This window comes from Salmo salar, chromosome ssa27, assembly GCF_905237065.1.
Source record: "Salmo salar chromosome ssa27, Ssal_v3.1, whole genome shotgun sequence".
NCBI classification, from domain to species: Eukaryota; Metazoa; Chordata; class Actinopteri; order Salmoniformes; family Salmonidae; genus Salmo; species Salmo salar.
In genome coordinates this window covers 42,597,821-42,618,077 of record NC_059468.1, presented here as the reverse complement: position 1 = coordinate 42,618,077, position 20,257 = coordinate 42,597,821, and the positions used below count along the sequence as shown (strand labels likewise).

The window sequence follows — 20,257 nt, the reverse complement described above, 5'->3', positions numbered from 1 at the left end:
GAAATCATTTTGTTAGGAGACTTCAATACTGATGTCTGCAAAAGAGTTGAGTAATAGTCTATGGAATCAGTGATCATTTTATTACATTTTGCAGAAAGAAGATTTTTAAAGATATATTGAAGTCACAAAACTGTTAGAATCAGAGGACTCGCTGGAGAGAAGTTCCCCATAATAAAAAAATTATACAAATCATGAGGAAGGTGGTGAGGGGTCAGAGGTCAGAGGTTAGGGTACGAACTGGAGAGAGGTTCCCCATCATGAGGAAGGTGGTGAGGGTTAAGGGGTCAGAGGTCAGGGTACGAACCGGAGAGAGGTTCCCCATCATGAGGAAGGCGGTGAGGGTTAAGGGGTCAGAGGTCAGAGGTCAGGGTACGAACCGGAGAGAGGTTCCCCATCATGAGGAAGGCGGTGAGGGTGGAGTCAAACAGGAAGGCGATCCTCTTGGTGGGCGGGGCAGCAGGACCAGGGTTACTCAGGCTGCTCACGCTGGCGTTGTCTAACACACAGAGAGAGAAGAACATCCCATGATGCTATGGGGGATACTACGCTGGCGTTGTCTAACACACAGAGAGAGAAGAACATCCCATGATGCTATGGGGGATACTACGCTGGCGTTGTCTAACACACAGAGAGAGAAGAACATCCCATGATGCTATGGGGGATACTACGCTGGCGTTGTCTAACACACAGAGAGAGAAGAACATCCCATGATGCTATGGGGGATACTACGCTGGCGTTGTCTAACACACAGAGAGAGAAGAACATCCCATGATGCTATGGGGGATACTACGCTGGCGTTGTCTAACACACAGAGAGAGAAGAACATCCCATGATGCTATGGGGGATACTACGCTGGGGGGACACTACGCTGGGGGGGATACTACGCTGGGGGGACACTACGCTGGGGGGGATACTACGCGGGGGGGGATACTACGCGGGGGGGACACTACGCTGGGGGGGATACTACGCTGGGGGGATACTACGCTGGGGGGATACTACGCTGGGGGGGATACACTACGCTGGGGGGGAATACTACGCTGGGGGGGGAATACTACGCTGGGGGGGATACTACGCTGGGGGGACACTACGCTGGGGGGACACTACGCTGGGGGGGACACTACGCTGGGGGGAATACTACGCTGGGGGGATACTACGCTGGGGGGATACTACGCTGGGGGGATACTACGCTGGGGGGGATACTACGCTGGGGGGATACTACGCTGGGGGGGACACTACTCTAGGGGGGCACTACTCTGGGGGGACACTACTCTGGGGGGACACTACTCTGGGGGGACACTACTCTGGGGGGACACTACTCTGGGGGGACACTACTCGGGGGGATACTACGCTGGGTAATACTACTGGGTAGACACTACTCTGGGGGGACACTACTCTGGGGGGGACACCACTCTGGGGGGGACACTACTCTGGGGGGGGACACTACCTTGGGGGGCCAGAGCCAGGGCTTGTGGTGTATTCTGGGTGGTAACAGTGGAAACGCTCACCTTGGTCCTCCAGGCTGGTGGTGTCTGTGTCTGTAGCCGAAGACCCAGCCTCCATCACAGGACTCCCCTGTTCCCACGACAGCAGCATCTGTTTGGGATCCACTGTGCTCCTGGGACACGGGGTGGGAAACCCCACACATACATTACACTGGGGCTGTGTGTGTGTGTGTGTGTGTGTGTGTGTGTGTGTGTGTGTGTGTGTGTGTGTGTGTGTGTGTGTGTGTGTCTTATAGTGTGGATGTGATTTATTAAAACAAAAATTAGGTGGATATATTGAAGTAACATCAGTCAGGAAGTTAAAGCTTGGTGGCAAATGGGTCTTCCAAATGGACAATGACCCCAAGCATACTTCCAAAGTTGTGGCAAAATGGCTTAAGGACAACAAAGTCAAGGTATTAGAGTGGCCATCACTAAGCCCTGACCTCAATCCTATAGAAAATTGGTGGGCAGAACTGAAAAAGCGTGTGCGAGCAAGGAGGCCTACAAACCTGACTCAGTTACACCAGCTCTGTCAGGAGGAATGGGCCAAAATTCACCCAACTTATTGTGGGAAGCTTGTGGAAGGCTACCCGAAACACTTGACCCAAGTTACACAATTTAAAGGCAATGCTACCAAATACTAATTGAGTGTATGTACACTTCTGACCCACTGGGAATGTGATGAAAGAAATAAAAGCTGAAATAAATCATTCTCTCTACTATTATTCTGACATGTCCCATTCTTAAAATAAAGTGGTGATCCTAACTGACGTAAGACAGGGAATTGTTACTAGGATTAAATGTCAGGAATTGTGAAAAACTGAGTTTAAATGTAGTAGTGTAGTGATATAATGATATAGTTATACAGTGATATAGTGGTATATTAGTATAGTGATATAGTGATATAGCAGTATATTGATATAGTGGTATATTGATATAGTGGTATAGTGATATAGTGGTATAGTGTGTCATGACTGTCCTGATCAGGTCAGGGTACAGGAGACCACCACCCTACAGATTATCTCCCAAACCCCCAACAGAGGAGGAGAGATCTAGGGGTCTGAAGATGTGGGGGTTTTATGACCCCTCACGCCCATAATAAACCTTAGGCCACAGAGAAATTCCTTTGTCCTCACTATGGAGAACTGGCCTCAGAACATTAAACATGCAATAAAGGGACTTTGGAACAATGGTTTCCGTCAGCCACAATGGTGGTCATGACGAGAGGTGGAATATGAAAATGTATGTAACTTTTGAATTGTTATTAAAGGTTAAGAGATGACGTTATTATGAAAACATTGCACCTTTAAGAGTTTTCCCAGTATATGCCTGATGTTTATACATTGTACGTTGTGTGGAAAATATCCAAATCAAAGAGAATGTTTTGGTAAAGATGAGATGTGAAGGTAGTGTCTAAAATAGGATTTTAGTCAAATCTAGGCCTTGCCCCTTAACTTGGTCCGCCCAGAGAATTGCCCTAAAGGCGGTTACGCCCACTTCTGACCCGAGGGTATAAGACAGGAGAGTGAAGAATTAACATATCAGACTAATTGACCCCAAGCTGCAGCGAAGGTCTAACAAAGTCAACAAACCCCAAAACGAAACACAAGGTTGAAGACAAAGAAATCTTTTTCTACACGAGCTACGGAGGAGTAGCTGTGTCTAAGCGGGTGAATTCAAGCCGAACCACCCAGCCTCCACTCTCCATTGAATCGTGGTATCTACACCGTTCGAGTCCGAAGCTGTGAGCTCTGAGCTACAGAGCTGTCTGTCCTCAGAAGACCCCTTTCAGATCAAGGGCGAGGGATCAGACCCCTAAGCCAAGAAGGACACTGACATCGTGAGGACAACCAGAGAGTTGCGCCGGAGAAGTGCGTCATTGAGAAGCCTAAACGACACACGCGGAGCTTCCCACCTGAGACCTCCAACACGTAATTACATCATTATATTCTGACCCATAAGAGCGGCAGTTCGGGGCAAGGCTAGGTTTAAATAAGCATGGCTGACAAATGAACCCAAATGTATATTTCTCTCGTGTACTTTCTTGGTTTCTCTCTTTTTTAAATCCCCATTTTGGGTAACACGCGCCATAGTGTGTTGGCCCGTTATACTAAGTCCTAATCAATAGCTAGACTGTGTTTTGTGTATGTGTATTTTTATCATCATTTTAGCTTGCTAGTAAATAAATAATCAACTAAGATTGGTGTGGTAAACTCATTGGTGGGACCCGGGTCCGTGCAGATTCCCGGATTATGCGACGTTCAGACATGAGACAAGAGGTTGATTAATTTAGCAACTGTTGTAAAATCGATATTCTGATATCCTTTGAGTTAATTTGGGAAATAGAAACTCAATCAAAATACTGTTCCCATGGTGCCCCAGGTTGATGAGTTAATAATTGCTTGATTCATCGCTTAATTCATTTAATCACGCACTTATAAACCGTTAATCATTCGATGAGCAACAGTCGTCACATTAACTAATACAACGTCACGACAAGTGATATAGTGTTATATTAGTATAGTGGTATAGTGGTATATTGATATAGTGGTATATTAGTATAGTGGTATATTGATATAGTGGTATATTAGTATAGTGGTATATTGATATAGTGGTATATTAGTATAGTGGTATATTAGTATAGTGGTATAGTGGTATATTGATATAGTGGTATATTAGTATAGTGGTATATTGATATAGTGGTATATTAGTATAGTGGTATATTAGTATAGTGGTATAGTGGTATATTGATATAGTGATATAGTGGTATAGTGATATAGTGATATATTAGTATAGTGGTATAGTGATATAGTGGTATAGAAGTATAGTAATATAGTGGTATAGTGATATAGTGGTATATTAGTATAGTGGTATAGTGATATAGAGGTATATTAGTATAGTAGCATAGTGGTATAGTCATATAGTGGTATATTAGTATTGTGGTGTAGTGATATAGTGGTATAGCGATATAGTAGTATATTAGTATAGTGGTGTAGTGATATAGTGGTATATTAGTATAGTGGTATAGTGGAATAGTGGTATATAAGAATAGTGATAGTGATATATTAATATAGTGATATAGTGGTATATTAGTGTAGTGATATAGTGATATATTAGTATAGTGATGTAGTGATATAGTGGTATAGTGAAATAGTGGTATATTAGTATAGTGCTATAGTGGTATAGTGATATAGTGGTATAGTGGTATAGTGATATAGTGGTATAGTAGTATAGTGGTATATTGATATAGTGGTGTAGTGATATAGTAGTATAGTGGTATAGTTATATAGTGATATAGTGGTATATTAGTAGAGTGGTATAGTGGTATATTAGTATAGTGGTATATTAGTATAGTGGTATAGTGATATAGTGAAATATTAGTATAGTGGTATAGTGATATAGTGGTATAGTGATATATTAGTATAAGTGTATTGTGGTGTAGTGACATAGTGGTATAGTAGTATAGTGATATATTAGTATAGTGGTATAGTGGTATAGTGATATAGTGGTATATTAGTATAGTGGTATATTAGTATAGTGGTATAGTGATATATTAGTATAGTGCTATAGTGGTATAGTGGTATAATAGTATAGTGGTATAGTGGTGTAGTGGTGTAGTGATATAGTGGTATAATAGTATAGTGGTATAGTGATATACTGGTATATTAGTATAGTGGTATAGTGATATAGTGGTATATTAGTATAGTGGTATATTAGTATAGTGGTATATTAGTATAGTGGTATAGTGATATATTAGTATAGTGGTGTAGTGGTGTAGTGGTATATTAGTATAGTAGTAAAGTGCTATAGTGATATATTAGTATAGTGGTATAGTAGTATAGTGATATATTAGTATAGTGGTATAGTGGTATAGTGATATAGTGGTATATTAGTATAGTGGTATATTAGTATAGTGGTATAGTGATATATTAGTATAGTGGTGTAGTGGTGTAGTGGTATAGTGGTATAGTGGTATATTAGCATAGTGGTATAGTGATATAGTGATATCGTGGAATATTAGTAAAGTGGTGTAGTGATATAGTGAAATATTAGTATAGTGGTATAGTGATATAGTGGTGTAGTCGTATAGTGATATAGTGGTATAGTGGTATAGTGATATTAGTATAGTGGTATAGTGGTATATTAGTATAGTGGTATAGTGATATATTAGTATAGTGGTATAGTGATATAGTGGTATATTAGTATAGTAGTATAGTGATATAGTGGTATATTAGTATATTAGTAAAGTGGTATAGTGATATAGTGGTATATTAGTATAGAGGTGTAGTGATATAGTGGTATAGTGATATAGTGGTATATTAGTATAGTGGTATAGTGATATAGTGGAATATTAGTATAGTGGTATGGTGGTGTAGTGATATAGTGGTATAGTGATATAGTGATATATTAGTATAGTGGTATATTGATATAGTGGTATATTAGTATAGTGGTATAGTGGTATAGTGATATAGTTATACAGTGATATAGTGGTATATTAGTATATTAGTATAGTGGTATAGTGATATAGTGGTATATTAGTATAGTGGTATAGTGATATAGTGGTATAGTGATATAGTGGTATATTAGTATAGTGGTGTAGTGATAGTGGTATATTAGTATATTAGTATAGTGATATAGTGGAATATTAGTATAGTGGTATGGTGGTGTAGTGATATAGTGATATATTAGTATAGTGGTATAGTGATATAGTGGTATATTAGTATAGTGGTATAGTGGTATAGTGGTATAGTGATATAGTGGTATAGTGATATATTAGTATAGTGGTGTAGTGATAGTGGTATAGTTATACAGTGATATAGTGGTATATTAGTATAGTGGTATAGTGATATAGTGGTATATTAGTATAGTGGTATAGTGGTATAGTGATATAGTGGTATATTAGTATAGTGGTATAGTGGTATATTAGTAAAGTGGTATAGTGATATAGTGGTATATTAGTATAGAGGTGTAGTGATATATTGGTATAGTGATATAGTGGTATATTAGTAAAGTGGTATAGTGATATAGTGGTATATTAGTATAGTGGTGTAGTGATAGTGGTATATTAGTATAGTGATATAGTGGAATATTAGTATAGTGGTATGGTGGTGTAGTGATATAGTGGTATAGTGATATAGTAGTATAGTGGTATAGTTATACAGTGATATAGTGGTATATTAGTATATTAGTATAGTGGTATAGTGATATAGTGGTATATTAGTATATTAGTATAGTGATATAGTGACATAGTGGTATATTAGTATATTAGTATAGTGGTATAGTGATATAGTGCTATAGTGGTATAGTGATATAGCGGTATAGTGGTATAGTGATATAGTGATATATTAGTATAGTGATATAGTGATATAGTGGTGTAGTGATATAGTGATATAGTGGTATATTAGTATAGTGGTATAGTGATATATTAGTATAGTGATATAGTGGTGTAGTGATATAGTGATATATTAGTATAGTGATATAGCGGTATATTGGTATAGTGATATAGTGATATATTAGTATAGTGGTACAGCGATATAGTGATATATTAGTATAGTGGTACAGTGATATAGTGGTGTAGTGATATAGTGGTATAGTGATATAGTCTTAGTGTAGTGATAAAATGGTATAGTGGTATATTAGTATAGTGGTATACTGATATAGTGGTATATTAGTATAGTGGTGTAGTGATATAGTGGTATATTAGTATAGTGGTATAGTGATATAGTGGTATATTAGTATAGTGGTATAGTGATATATTAGTATAGTGATGTAGTGATATATTGGTATATTAGTATAGTGGTGTAGTGATATAGTGGTATATTAGTATAGTGATATAGTGGTATATTAGTATAGTGATATATTGATATATTAGTATAGTGGTGTAGTGATATAGTGGTATATTAGTATAGTGATATAGTGATATTTTAGTATAGTGGTGTAGTGATATAGTGGTATATTAGTATAGTGATATAGTGGTGTAGTGATATATTGGTATATTAGTATAGTGGTATAGTGATATAATGATATATTAGTATAGTGGTGTAGCGATATAGTGGTATATTAGTATAGTGGTATAGCAGTATAGTGGTATATTAGTATGGTATATTAGTATAGTGGTATAGTGGTATAGTGATATATTGGTATAGTGGTATAGTGACAGTGGTATATTAGTATGGTATATTAGTATAGAGGTATAGTGATATAATGGTATAGTGATGTAGTGGTATAGTGATATAGTGGTATAGTGATATAGTGATATAGTAGTATAGTGATATATAGTAGTATAGTGATATATAGTAGTGTAGTGATATAGTGATATGGTAGTATAGTGATATATATTAGTATAGTAGTATAGTGATATATAGTAGTGTAGTGGTATAGTGATATAGTAGTATAGTGATATATAGTAGTATAGTGATATATAGTAGTGTGGTGATATAGTGTTATAGTAGTATAGTGATATATAGTAGTGTAGTGATGCAGAGATAGAGTAGTATAGTGATATATAGTAGTGTAGTGATATAGTAGTATAGTGATATATAGTAATATAGTAATATGTAGTAGTGTAGTGATATAGTAGTATAGTGATATATAGTAGTGTAGTGGTATAGCAGTATAGTGATGTAGTGATATATAGTAGTGTAGTGATATAGTGATACATAGTAGTGTAGTGATATAGTGGTATAGTGATGTAGTGGTATAGTAGTATAGTGATATATAGTAGTGTAGTGATATAGTGATACATAGTAGTGTAGTGATATAGTGGTATAATGTTGTAGTAGTGTAGTGATATAGTGGTATAATGTTGTAGTAGTGTAGTGATATATAGTAGTGTGGTGATATAGTGATATAGTGGTATAGTAGTATAGTGATATATAGTAGTGTAGTGGTATAGTGGTATAGTGATATAGTGATATAGCGATATAGTAGTGTAGTGGTATAGTAGTAGTATAGTGATATATAGTATTGTCGTGATATAGTGGTATAGTGATATTGTAGTATAGCGATATAGTAGTGTAGTGGTATAGTAGTATAGTGATATATAGTAGTGTAGTAGTATAGTGATATATAGGTGTGTAGTGGTATAGTGTTATAGTAGTATAGTGATATACAGTAGTGTAGTGATATTGTGGTATAGTAGTATAGTGGTATAGTGATATATAGTAGTGTAGTGATATAGTGGTATAGTAGTATAGTGGTATAGTGATGTAGTGATATAGTGGTATAGTAGTATAGAGATATACAGTAGTGTAGTGATATAGTAGTATAGTGATATATAGTAGTATAGTGATATATCGTAGTGTAGTGATATAGTGGTATAGTAGTATAGAGATATACAGTAGTGTAGTGATATAGTGGTATAGTAGTATAGTGATATATAGTAGTATAGTGATATATAGTAGTGTAGTGATATAGTATAGTGATATACAGTAGTGTAGTGATATAGTAGTGTAGTGATATATGTAATGTAGTGGTATAGTGATATATAGTAGTGTAGTGGTATAGTGATATACAGTAGTGTAGTGATATAGTAGTGTAGTGATTTTTGTAATGTAGTGGTATAGTGATATACAGTAGTGTAGTGGTATCGTGGTACAGTAGTATAGAGATATATAGTAGTATAGTGATATATAGTAGTGTAGTGGTATAGTGGTATAGTGGTATAGTGATATAGTGATATAGCGATATAGTAGTGTAGTGATATATAGTAGTATAGTGATATATAGTATTGTAGTGATATAGTGGTATAGTGATATTGTAGTATAGCGATATAGTAGTGTAGTGGTATAGTAGTATAGTGATATATAGTAGTGTAGTGATATTGTGGTATAGTGATATTGTAGTATAGCGATATAGTAGTGTAGTGGTATAGTAGTATAGTGATATATAGTAGTGTAGTAGTATAGTGATATATATGTGTGTAGTGGTATAGTGTTATAGTAGTATAGAGATATACAGTAGTGTAGTGATATAGTGGTATAGCAGTATAGTGATATATAGTAGTGTAGTGATATAGTGGTATTGTGGTATAGTAGTATAGTGATATATAGAAGTGTAGTGATATAGTAGTATAGTGATATATAGTAGTATAGTGATATACAGTAGTGTAGTGATATACGTAGTGTAGTGGTATAGTGGTATAGTAGTATAGTGATATATAGTAGTGTAGTGATATAGTGGTATAGTAGTATAGTGATATATAGTAGTGTAGTGATATATGTAATGTAGTGGTATAGTGATATATAGTAGTGTAGTGATATAGTGGTATAGTAGTATAGTGATATATAGTAGTGTAGTGATATATGTAATGTAGTGGTATAGTGATATATAGTAGTGTAGTGATATAGTGGTATAGTAGTATAGTGATATATAGTAGTGTAGTGATATATGTAATGTAGTGGTATAGTGATATATAGTAGTGTAGTGATATAGTGGTATAGTAGTATAGTGATATATAGTAGTGTAGTGATATAGTGGTATAGTAGTATAGTGATATATAGTAGTGTAGTGATATAGTGGTATAGTAGTATAGTGATATATAGTAGTGTAGTGATATAGTAGTATAGTGATATATAGTAGTATAGTGATATATAGTAGTGTAGTGATATAGTGGTATTGTGGTATAGTAGTATAGTGATATATAGTAGTGTAGTGATATAATAGTAGAGTGATATAGTGGTATAGTAGTATAGTGATATATAGTAGTGTAGTGATATAGTGGTATAGTGATATATAGTAGTGTAGTGATATATAGTAGTGTAGTGATATATAGTGATATAGTGATATATAGTAGTATAGTGATATATAGTAGTATAGTGATATATAGTAGTGTAGTAATATAGTGGTATAGTAGTATAGTGATATATAGTAGTGTAGTGATATAGTGGTATAGTGATATAGTGATATAGTGGTATAGTGGTATAGTAGTATAGTGATATATAGTAGTGTAGTGATATAGTGGTATAGTAGTATAGTGATATATAGTAGTGTAGTGATATAGTGGTATAGTAGTATAGTGATATATAGTAGTGTAGTGATATAGTGGTATAGTAGTATAGTGATATATAGTAGTGTAGTGATATATAGTAGTGTAGTGATATATAGTGATATATAGTAGTGTAGTGATATATAGTGATATAGTGATATAGTAGTATAGTGATATATAGTAGTATAGTGATATATAGTAGTGTAGTAATATACTGGTATTGAAGACCTACTTCAGTCTGTTGACAGAGGGAGCAGTCTTCCATGTGGGGTGGAGCTGCTCTGAGCTGAACGAGCCTCCTTTCTTCAGGGCAAAACCCAGGCGACAGTACATAGACACAGCATTCTGAGAGAGGGAGGGGAGGGGGGAGAGAGGGTGAGAGAGAGGGGGAGAGGAAGAGGGGATAGAGAGAAAGAGAGAGAGAGAGAAAGAGGGAGAGAGAGAGAGAGAGAGAGAACATAACATAGTGCACAGCCAGAAGCAGCCTTTTCCTAATCAATGGTATGCCAAGAGGGTCAAACAGAACATTGTCAGACAAGTTAGAATCCATGGGCTGCTACTATGTTCTGCTCCTCCGACTGACCTCTCAATGTGCACTGAAGACAATCTCCTGGTCGGTCAGACCACCTTCACACCAACAAATCATTATCAAGCATTATGAATCACCCTGCATCACTATGGTCACAGAAAATAATAAAAGCTGTGGAGAAAGTTTCCTGCAGCTAACAACTAAGAGTGAGAGACAGAGCGAGAGACAGAGCGAGAGACAGAGAGAGAGACAGAGCGAGAGATATTGAGGGAGCGAGAGAGATATTGAGGGAGAAAGATATTGAGAGAGATATTGAGGGAGAGAGAGAGAGAGAGAGAGAGAGACAGAGAGAGAGACAGAGAGAGAGATATTGAGGGAGCGAGAGAGATATTGAGGGAGAAAGATATTGAGAGAGATATTGAGGGAGAGAGAGAGAGAGAGAGAGAGAGAGAGAGAGAGAGATATTGAGGGAGAGAGAGGGAGATATTGAGGGAGCGAGAGAGATATTGAGTGAGAGAGAGAGAGAGAGAGAGAGAGAGAGATATTGAGGGGGAGAGAGAGAGAGAGAGAGAGAGAGAGAGAGATATTGAGGGAGAGAGAGATATTGAGGGAGAGAGAGAGAGAGAGAGAGAGAGACAGAGCGAGAGACAGAGCGAGAGATATTGAGGGAGCGAGAGAGATATTGAGGGAGAGAGAGAGAGATATTGAGGGAGAGAGAGAGAGATATTGAGGGAGAGAGATATTGAGAGAGATATTGAGGGAGAGAGAGAGAGAGAGAGAGAGAGAGAGAGAGAGATATTGAGGGAGAGAGAGGGAGATATTGAGGGAGCGAGAGAGATATTGAGTGAGAGAGAGAGAGAGAGAGAGAGAGAGAGAGAGATATTGAGGGGGGAGAGAGAGAGAGAGAGAGAGAGAGAGAGATATTGAGGGAGAGAGAGATATTGAGGGAGAGAGAGAGGGAGAGATATTGAGGGAGAGAGAGAGAGGGAGAGATATTGAGGGAGAGGGAGATATTGAGGGAGAGAGAGAGAGGGAGATATTGAGGGAGAGAGAGAGAGATATTGAGGGAGAGGGAGATATTGAGGGAGAGAGGGAGAGAGAGAGAGAGATATTGAGGGAGAGAGAGAGAGATTGAGGGAGAGAGAGAGAGAGATATTGAGGAAGAGAGAGAGAGATATTGAGGGAGAGAGAGAGAGATATTGAGGGAGAGAGAGAGAGAGATATTGAGGGAGAGAGAGGGAGAGATATTGAGGGAGAGGGAGATATTGAGGGAGAGAGAGAGGGAGAGATATTGAGGGAGAGGGAGATATTGAGGGAGAGAGAGAGAGGGAGATATTGAGGGAGAGAGAGAGAGATATTGAGGGAGAGAGAGAGAGAGAGATATTGAGGGAGAGGGAGATATTGAGGGAGAGAGAGAGAGGGAGATATTGAGGGAGAGAGAGAGAGAGATATTGAGGGAGAGAGAGAGATATTGAGGGAGAGAGAGAGAGATATTGAGGGAGAGAGAGAGAGATATTGAGGGAGAGAGAGAGATATTGAGAGAGAGAGAGATATTGAGGGAGAGAGAGAGATTGAGGGAGAGAGAGAGATTGAGGGAGAGAGGGAGATATTGAGGGAGAGAGAGGGAGATATTGAGGGAGAGAGAGGGAGATATTGAGGGAGAGAGAGGGAGATATTGAGGGAGAGAGAGAGATATTGAGGGAGAGAGAGAGAGAAATTGAGGGAGAGAGAGAGAGATATTGAGGGAGAGAGAGAGAGATAGAGGGAGAGAGAGAGAGATATTGAGGGAGAGAGAGAGATATATTGAGGGAGAGAGAGAGAGATATTGAGGGAGAGAGAGAGAGATATTGAGGGAGAGAGAGAGAGATATTGAGGGAGAGGGAGAGATATTGAGGGAGAGAGAGAGGGAGAGATATTGAGGGAGAGAGAGAGAGATATTGAGGGAGAGAGAGAGAGATATTGAGGGAGAGAGAGGGAGATATTGAGGGAGAGAGAGGGAGATATTGAGGGAGAGAGAGGGAGATATTGAGGGAGAGAGAGGGAGATATTGAGGGAGAGAGGGAGAGATATTGAGGGAGAGAGAGAGAGATATTGAGGGAGAGAGAGAGATATTGAGGGAGAGAGAGAGGGAGAGATATTGAGGGAGAGAGAGAGGGAGAGATATTGAGGGAGAGAGAGGGAGATATTGAGGGAGAGAGAGAGAGAGATATTGAGGGAGAGAGAGAGAGAGATATTGAGGGAGAGAGGGAGATATTGAGGGAGAGAGAGGGATATTGAGGGAGAGAGAGGGATATTGAGGGAGAGAGAGGGATATTGAGGGAGAGAGAGGGATATTGAGGGAGAGAGAGGGAGATATTGAGGGAGAGAGAGGGAGATATTGAGGGAGAGAGAGGGAGATATTGAGGGAAAGAGAGAGATATTGAGGGAGAGAGAGAGATATTGAGGGAGAGAGAGAGAGATATTGAGGGAGAGAGAGAGAGATATTGAGGGAGAGAGAGAGAGATATTGAGGGAGAGAGAGAGAGAGATATTGAGGGAGAGAGAGAGAGAGATATTGAGGGAGAGAGAGAGAGAGAGAGATATTGAGGGAGAGAGAGAGAGAGATATTGAGGGAGAGAGAGAGAGATTGAGGGGGAGAGAGAGAGAGATATTGAGAGAGAGAGAGAGAGATATTGAGGGAGAGAGAGAGAGAGATTGAGGGGGAGAGTGAGATATTGAGGGAGAGAGAGAGGGAGATATTGAGGGAGAGAGAGGGAAAATGGCAGCCCTAGGAAATTAGGCCAGACTTGGTGACTCGAGCACTAATTCAACTCCAGACAGTTTGGTGTCTGTCTGTGGCTGTGCCATGGGATGCAGTCAACTGATCTTACAGTGTGTGTGTCTATGTGTGTGTGTGTGTGTGTGTGTGTGTGTGTGTGTGTGTGTGTGTGTGTGTGTGTGTGTGTGTGTGTGTGTGTGTTTAATACCGTTGACCTGCATCCCGGGACTTCCTGAACAAGCTCCTTCCTCGTTTCCCAAGAGAAATAAAGATGAGTCCCGTGGACCAATAATGTACAGATTTTATGCTGCACTAATTCAAAACATGCACGTGTGAATAGTCGCATGAAACAGACATATCAACTCTCTGACTTCATTCATACATTAGGACCAGTTCATATCACAACGCTAGCAGCCTACCGTATTCAGTCGACACCACGTAAAGTCCCCAACAGAAAACATCACTTACTGACATGACTTCTAGAAATTGCTCAGAATATAAACTGCAGCAACTCACTGTTAACAAAATGGCTGGTACATTGTGTCCACAAACGTACTCGAGGAAATAGATATTTGCAACATTGTTCCATATGTAACAATAACAAAAGCGAGTACACAGGCTTGTCTAGTCAGATAGCAGATTGCTGCATCTCCACCACTACCCACGGTGCCTCATCTCTACCACTACCCACGGTGCATCATCTCCACCACTACCCACGGTGCATCATCTCCCTCACTACCCACGGTGCCTCATCTCCACCACTAGCCACGGTGCCTCATCTCCACCACTACCCACGGTGCCTCATCTCCACCACTACCCACGGTGCCTCATCTCCACCACTACCCACGGTGCCTCATCATCCACCACTACCCACGGTGCCTCATCTCCACCACTACCCCCGGTGCCTCATCTCCACCACTACCCACGGTGCCTCATCTCCACCACTACCCACGGTGCCTCATCTCCACCACTACCCACGGTGCCTCATCTCCACCACTACCCACGGTGCTGCATCTCCACCACTACCCACGGTGCCTCATCATCCACTACTACCCACGGTGCCTCATCATCCACTACTACCCACGGGGCTGCATCTCCACCACTACCCACGGGGCTGCATCTCCACCACTACCCACGGTGCCTCATCATCCACCACTACCCACGGTGCTGCATCTCCACTACTACCCACGGTGCCTCATCTCCACTACTACCCACGGTGCCTCATCTCCAACACTACCCACGGGGCTGCATCTCCACCACTACCCACGGGGCTGCATCTCCACCACTACCCACGGTGCCTCATCTCCACATCTACCCACGGGGCCGCATATCCACCACTACACACGGTGCCTCATCTCCACCACTACCCACGGTGCTGCATCTCCACCACTACCCACGGGGCTGCAGCTCCACCACTACCCACGGGGCCGCATCTCCACCACTACCCACGGGGCCGCATCTCCACCACTACCCACGGGGCTGCATCTCCATCACTACCCACGGGGCTGCATCTCCATCACTACCCACGGGGCTGCAGCTCCACCACTACCCACGGTGCCTCATCTCCACCACCACCCACGGGGCCGTACAGCCAATATGCTGTGATAATGTATTAGACCAGGCATTTAGCCCCTATGCTGTGATAATGTATTAGACCAGGCATATAGCCCCTATGCTGTGATAATGTATTAGACCAGGCATATAGCCCCTATGCTGTGATAATGTATTAGACCAGGCATATAGCCAGTATGCTGTGATAATGTATTAGACCAGGCATATAGCCAATATGCTGTGATAATGTATCAGGGCTACTGCACAAACCTCATTCTTCCAAAACTGTTTTTATTAAGTTAATGTTATATTTTTTTTTAAAGTCGTGTTTTAAAAAGATTCTGAGCGGTAGATCTCAGCTTGCTTCTTTCTTGACTGTGAAAGCGATCTTGACTCAGAAAAGGTTGGTGACCTCCGCCATGGACAATATAACAGTGTGTGATCTATATCTCCGTAGATACATACCTTCACCAGGCCCAAGTCAATCTCCAGAACATTAGCCAGCTGGAACAGAACGACCAGAGGATCAAGACTAAATGGGACTGAAATCACTTTAATAAAGTCCATAAGAAAACACACCAATAAACAACATTGTTAAATAATTATGGTTAATATTTCATTAGCTTCGTTTGAGCATCCTGCGAGCTCCTACGGTATGAAACAGAATGTGACGAAGACCAGGATGGTCCAACGAGGCCAAGACGTTATATTATCTCACCTACCTCTGACACGTTAGTCTGCTCGTCGATGGAAACAAATATTTTGTACAAAAGGGTTTCAAAGTAGTCTCCCTGGACCCTGTTCATCACGAAGCCTTCCAGAGGGGGCACTGGGAAACACAGTAATATATTAATTAATATAAAATATAAAATAATATAATAAAATAATCACAAAGACTTCCGGGGGGGGCAGGGGTAACTGGGAGAGATGTAACGCAACAAAAATACATAAAGGGTTGTCAATGGCAACCGACCAGCAAGTGAACAGCCAGCCCTCAGCCAGTTATAGATGGTAATGTTGTGGGGCCTCATCACAGCCCTCAGCCAGTTATAGATGGTAATGCTGTGGGGCCTCTTCACAGCCCTCAGCCAGTTATAGATGGTAATGTTGTGGGGCCTCTTCACAGCCCTCAGCCAGTTATAGATGGTAATGCTGTGGGGCCTCTTCACAGCCCTCAGCCAGTTATAGATGGTAATGTTGTGGGGCCTCTTCACAGCCCTCAGCCAGTTATAGATGGTAATGCTGTGGGGCCTCATCACAGCCCTCAGCCAGTTATAGATGGTAATGTTGTGGGGCCTCATCACAGCCCTCAGCCCTCAGCCAGTTATAGATGGTAATGCTGTGGGGCCTCATCACAGCCCTCAGCCAGTTATAGATGGTAATGTTGTGGGGCCTCATCACAGCCCTCAGCCAGTTATAGATGGTAATGCTGTGGGGCCTCATCACAGCCCTCAGCCAGTTATAGATGGTAATGCTGTGGGGCCTCATCACAGCCCTCAGCCAGATATAGATGGTAATGTTGTGGAGCCTCTTCACAGCCCTCAGCCAGTTATAGATGGTAATGTTGTGGGGCCTCTTCACAGCCCTCAGCCAGTTATAGATGGTAATGCTGTGGGGCCTCTTCACAGCCCTCAGCCAGTTATAGATGGTAATGCTGTGGGGCCTCATCACAGCCCTCAGCCAGTTATAGATGGTAATGTTGTGGGGCCTCTTCACAGCCCTCAGCCAGTTATAGATGGTAATGCTGTGGGGCCGCTTCACAGCCCTTAGCCAGTTATAGATGGTAATGCTGTGGGGCCTCATCACAGCCCTCAGCCAGTTATAGATGGTAATGTTGTGGGGCCTCTTCACAGCCCTCAGCCAGTTATAGATGGTAATGCTGTGGGGCCTCATCACAGCCCTCAGCCAGTTATAGATGGTAATGATGTGGGGCCTCATCACAGCCCTCAGCCAGTTATAGATGGTAATGTTGTGGGGCCTCATCACAGCCCTCAGCCAGTTATAGATGGTAATGTTGTGGGGCCTCTTCACAGCCCTCAGCCAGTTATAGATGGTAATGCTGTGGGGCCTCTTCACAGCCCTCAGCCAGTTATAGATGGTAATGTTGTGGGGCCTTTTCACAGCCCTCAGCCAGTTATAGATGGTAATGCTGTGGGGCCTCATCACAGCCCTCAGCCAGTTATAGATGGTCATGTTTTTTCTCCTTTCCCTCCATTATCCGATTTAGATCAAGGAGCTGCTGCCATTATCCATGATCCCTGCTGCCATTACCCATGATCCCTGCTGCTATTACCCATGATCCCTGTTGCCATTATCATGATCCCAGCTGCCATTACCCATGATCCCTGCTGCCATCACCCATGATCCCAGCTGCCATTACCCATGATCCCTGCTGCCATTACCCATGATCCCTGCTGCCATTACCCATGATCCCTGCTGCCATCACCCATGATCCCAGCTGCCATCACCCATGATCCCTGCTGCCATCACCCATGATCCCAGCTGCCATTACCCATGATCCCTGCTGCCATTACCCATGATCCCTGCTGCCATTACCCATGATCCCAGCTGCCATTACCCATGATCCAAGCTGCCATTACCCATGATCCCAGCTGCCATTACCCATGATCCCAGCTGCCATTACCCATGATCCCTGCTGCCATTACCCATGATCCCTGCTGCCATTACCCATGATCCCAGCTGCCATTACCCATGATCCCAACTGCCATTACCCATGATCCCAGCTGCCATCACCCATGATCCCAGCTGCCATTACCCATGATCCCAGCTGCCGTTACCCATGATCCCAACTGCCATTACCCATGATCCCAACTGCCATTACCCATGATCCCAGCTGCCATTACCCATGATCCCAACTGCCATTACCCATGATCCCAGCTGCCATCACCCATGATCCCAGCTGCCGTTACCCATGATCCCAGCTGCCATTACCCATGATCCCTGCTGCCATTACCCATGATCCCAACTGCCATTACCCATGATCCCAGCTGCCATTACCCATGATCCCTGCTGCCATCACCCATGATCCCAGCTGCCATTACCCATGATCCCTGCTGCCATCACCCATGATCCCAGCTGCCATCACCCATGATCCCTGCTGCCATTACCCATGATCCCTGCTGCCATCACCCATGATCCCAGCTGCCATCACCCATGATCCCTGCTGCCATCACCCATGATCCCAGCTGCCATCACCCATGATCCCTGCTGCCATTACCCATGATCCCAGCTGCCATTACCCATGATCCCAGCTGCCATTACCCATGATCCCAGCTGCCATTACCCATGATCCCAGCTGCCATTACCCATGATCCCAGCTGCCATCACCCATGATCCCAGCTGCCATTACCCATGATCCCAGCTGCCGTTACCCATGATCCCAACTGCCATTACCCATGATCCCAACTGCCATTACCCATGATCCCAGCTGCCATTACCCATGATCCCAACTGCCATTACCCATGATCCCAGCTGCCATCACCCATGATCCCAGCTGCCGTTACCCATGATCCCAGCTGCCATTACCCATGATCCCTGCTGCCATTACCCATGATCCCAGCTGCCATTACCCATGATCCCTGCTGCCATTACCCATGATCCCTTGATGAATACACCACTAACCCACTATAAGATAAACAGGAAGAAAGAGGTGTGTGCGTGTGTTTAAACTCTTCTGGAAATCAGATCTGGAGCGCACAATAGCAAATAGATGAAAAATATAATGAAGCAGTAAGGCATCTCTGCTAAGGGCTGTGCTTATGCATTACGCAACGTGGAGAGCCTGGATACAGCCATTAGCCGTGGTATATAGGCCATATACCACAAACCCCAGAGATGCCTTACTGCTATTAGAAACTGGTCACCAACGAAATGAGCAGTAAATAGTAATTGTTTTATCATACCCGTGAAATACCCCGGAGCCACAACTTGAATTATTTTAGTATTTATTATTATTATTATTATTAATAATATTTATTTAACAGAGAATACTGCTGTGGAAGAGAACTTCGTCCGCCGCTCCTCTTTCCTCTGCGTGAGGCTACAATACGTTTCAGTTTCCCAGGGAAGCTGTGAAGCCTATTGCCTGACTGCGTTTGTGAGTCTTATTAAACGTGTACGTTTATTGCTTTTCATTAAATCATGGACGGCTACAAATATAGTATATACATTCCATCATATGGGCAGAATATTGTAGCCTTGGACTATATGCATTTGATCATATGGGCAGAAAGTTGTATATACATTTGTTCATATGGTTCTATAAAGGCTGAAGGCTAAAAAACAGACAATATCTAGTTTCTATACCATCCATTAACACCAACCATACACTATTAAACATTTATTTATTAACAAAAAAGCTTACTACAAATGATGGGGCAAAAATAAGTAGGCCTAAAACTGCAATGCCTTAATGAACTTCCAAATGGTGGGGTGGGTAGTGCCAAGATTCACCAAGTCCTGCAGGACAGAATTGTAGCAGTTTCTGGGGGGGAAATGGCCCTAGCCCTCACCCTCCGATCCAACAGGTCCCAGACGTGCTCAATGGGATTGAGATCCGGGCTCTTCGCTGGCCATGGCAGAACACTGACATTCCTGTCTTGCAGGAAATCACGCACAGAACGAGCAGTATGGCTGGAGGCATTGTCATGCTGGAGGGTCATGTCAGGATGAGCCTGCAGGAAGGATACCACATGAGGGAGGAGGATGTCTTCCCTGTAACGCACAGCGTTGGGATTGCCAGCAATGATAACAAGCTCAGTCCGATGACGCTGTGACACACCGCCCCAGACCATGACGGACCCTCCACATCCAAATCGATCCCGCTCCAGAGTACAGGCCTCGGTGTAACGCTCATTCCTTCGACAATAAACACGAATCCGAGCATCACCCCTGGTGAGACAAAACCGCGACTCGTCAGTGAAGAGCACT

The 20,257-nt window shown here is 42.0% G+C and overlaps 1 protein-coding gene across 4 annotated transcripts in view; it reads right to left on the bottom strand.

Annotated features, from left to right (window-relative positions):
- The window catches only part of LOC106589122 (protein FAM91A1), a 94,720-nt gene that overhangs the window by 45,554 nt on the left and 28,909 nt on the right, over positions 1-20,257 (bottom strand). For all 4 annotated transcript variants that reach the window (XM_045709877.1, XM_045709878.1, XM_045709879.1 and 1 more), the window contains 5 exons: positions 16,030-16,136; positions 15,773-15,811; positions 10,703-10,815; positions 1,506-1,615; positions 378-496 (listed from right to left, as the gene is read on the bottom strand). In XM_045709877.1, the coding sequence (XP_045565833.1) occupies positions 378-496; positions 1,506-1,615; positions 10,703-10,815; positions 15,773-15,811; positions 16,030-16,136 (488 nt within the window). The remainder of the gene's footprint in view (positions 1-377; positions 497-1,505; positions 1,616-10,702; positions 10,816-15,772; positions 15,812-16,029; positions 16,137-20,257) is intronic.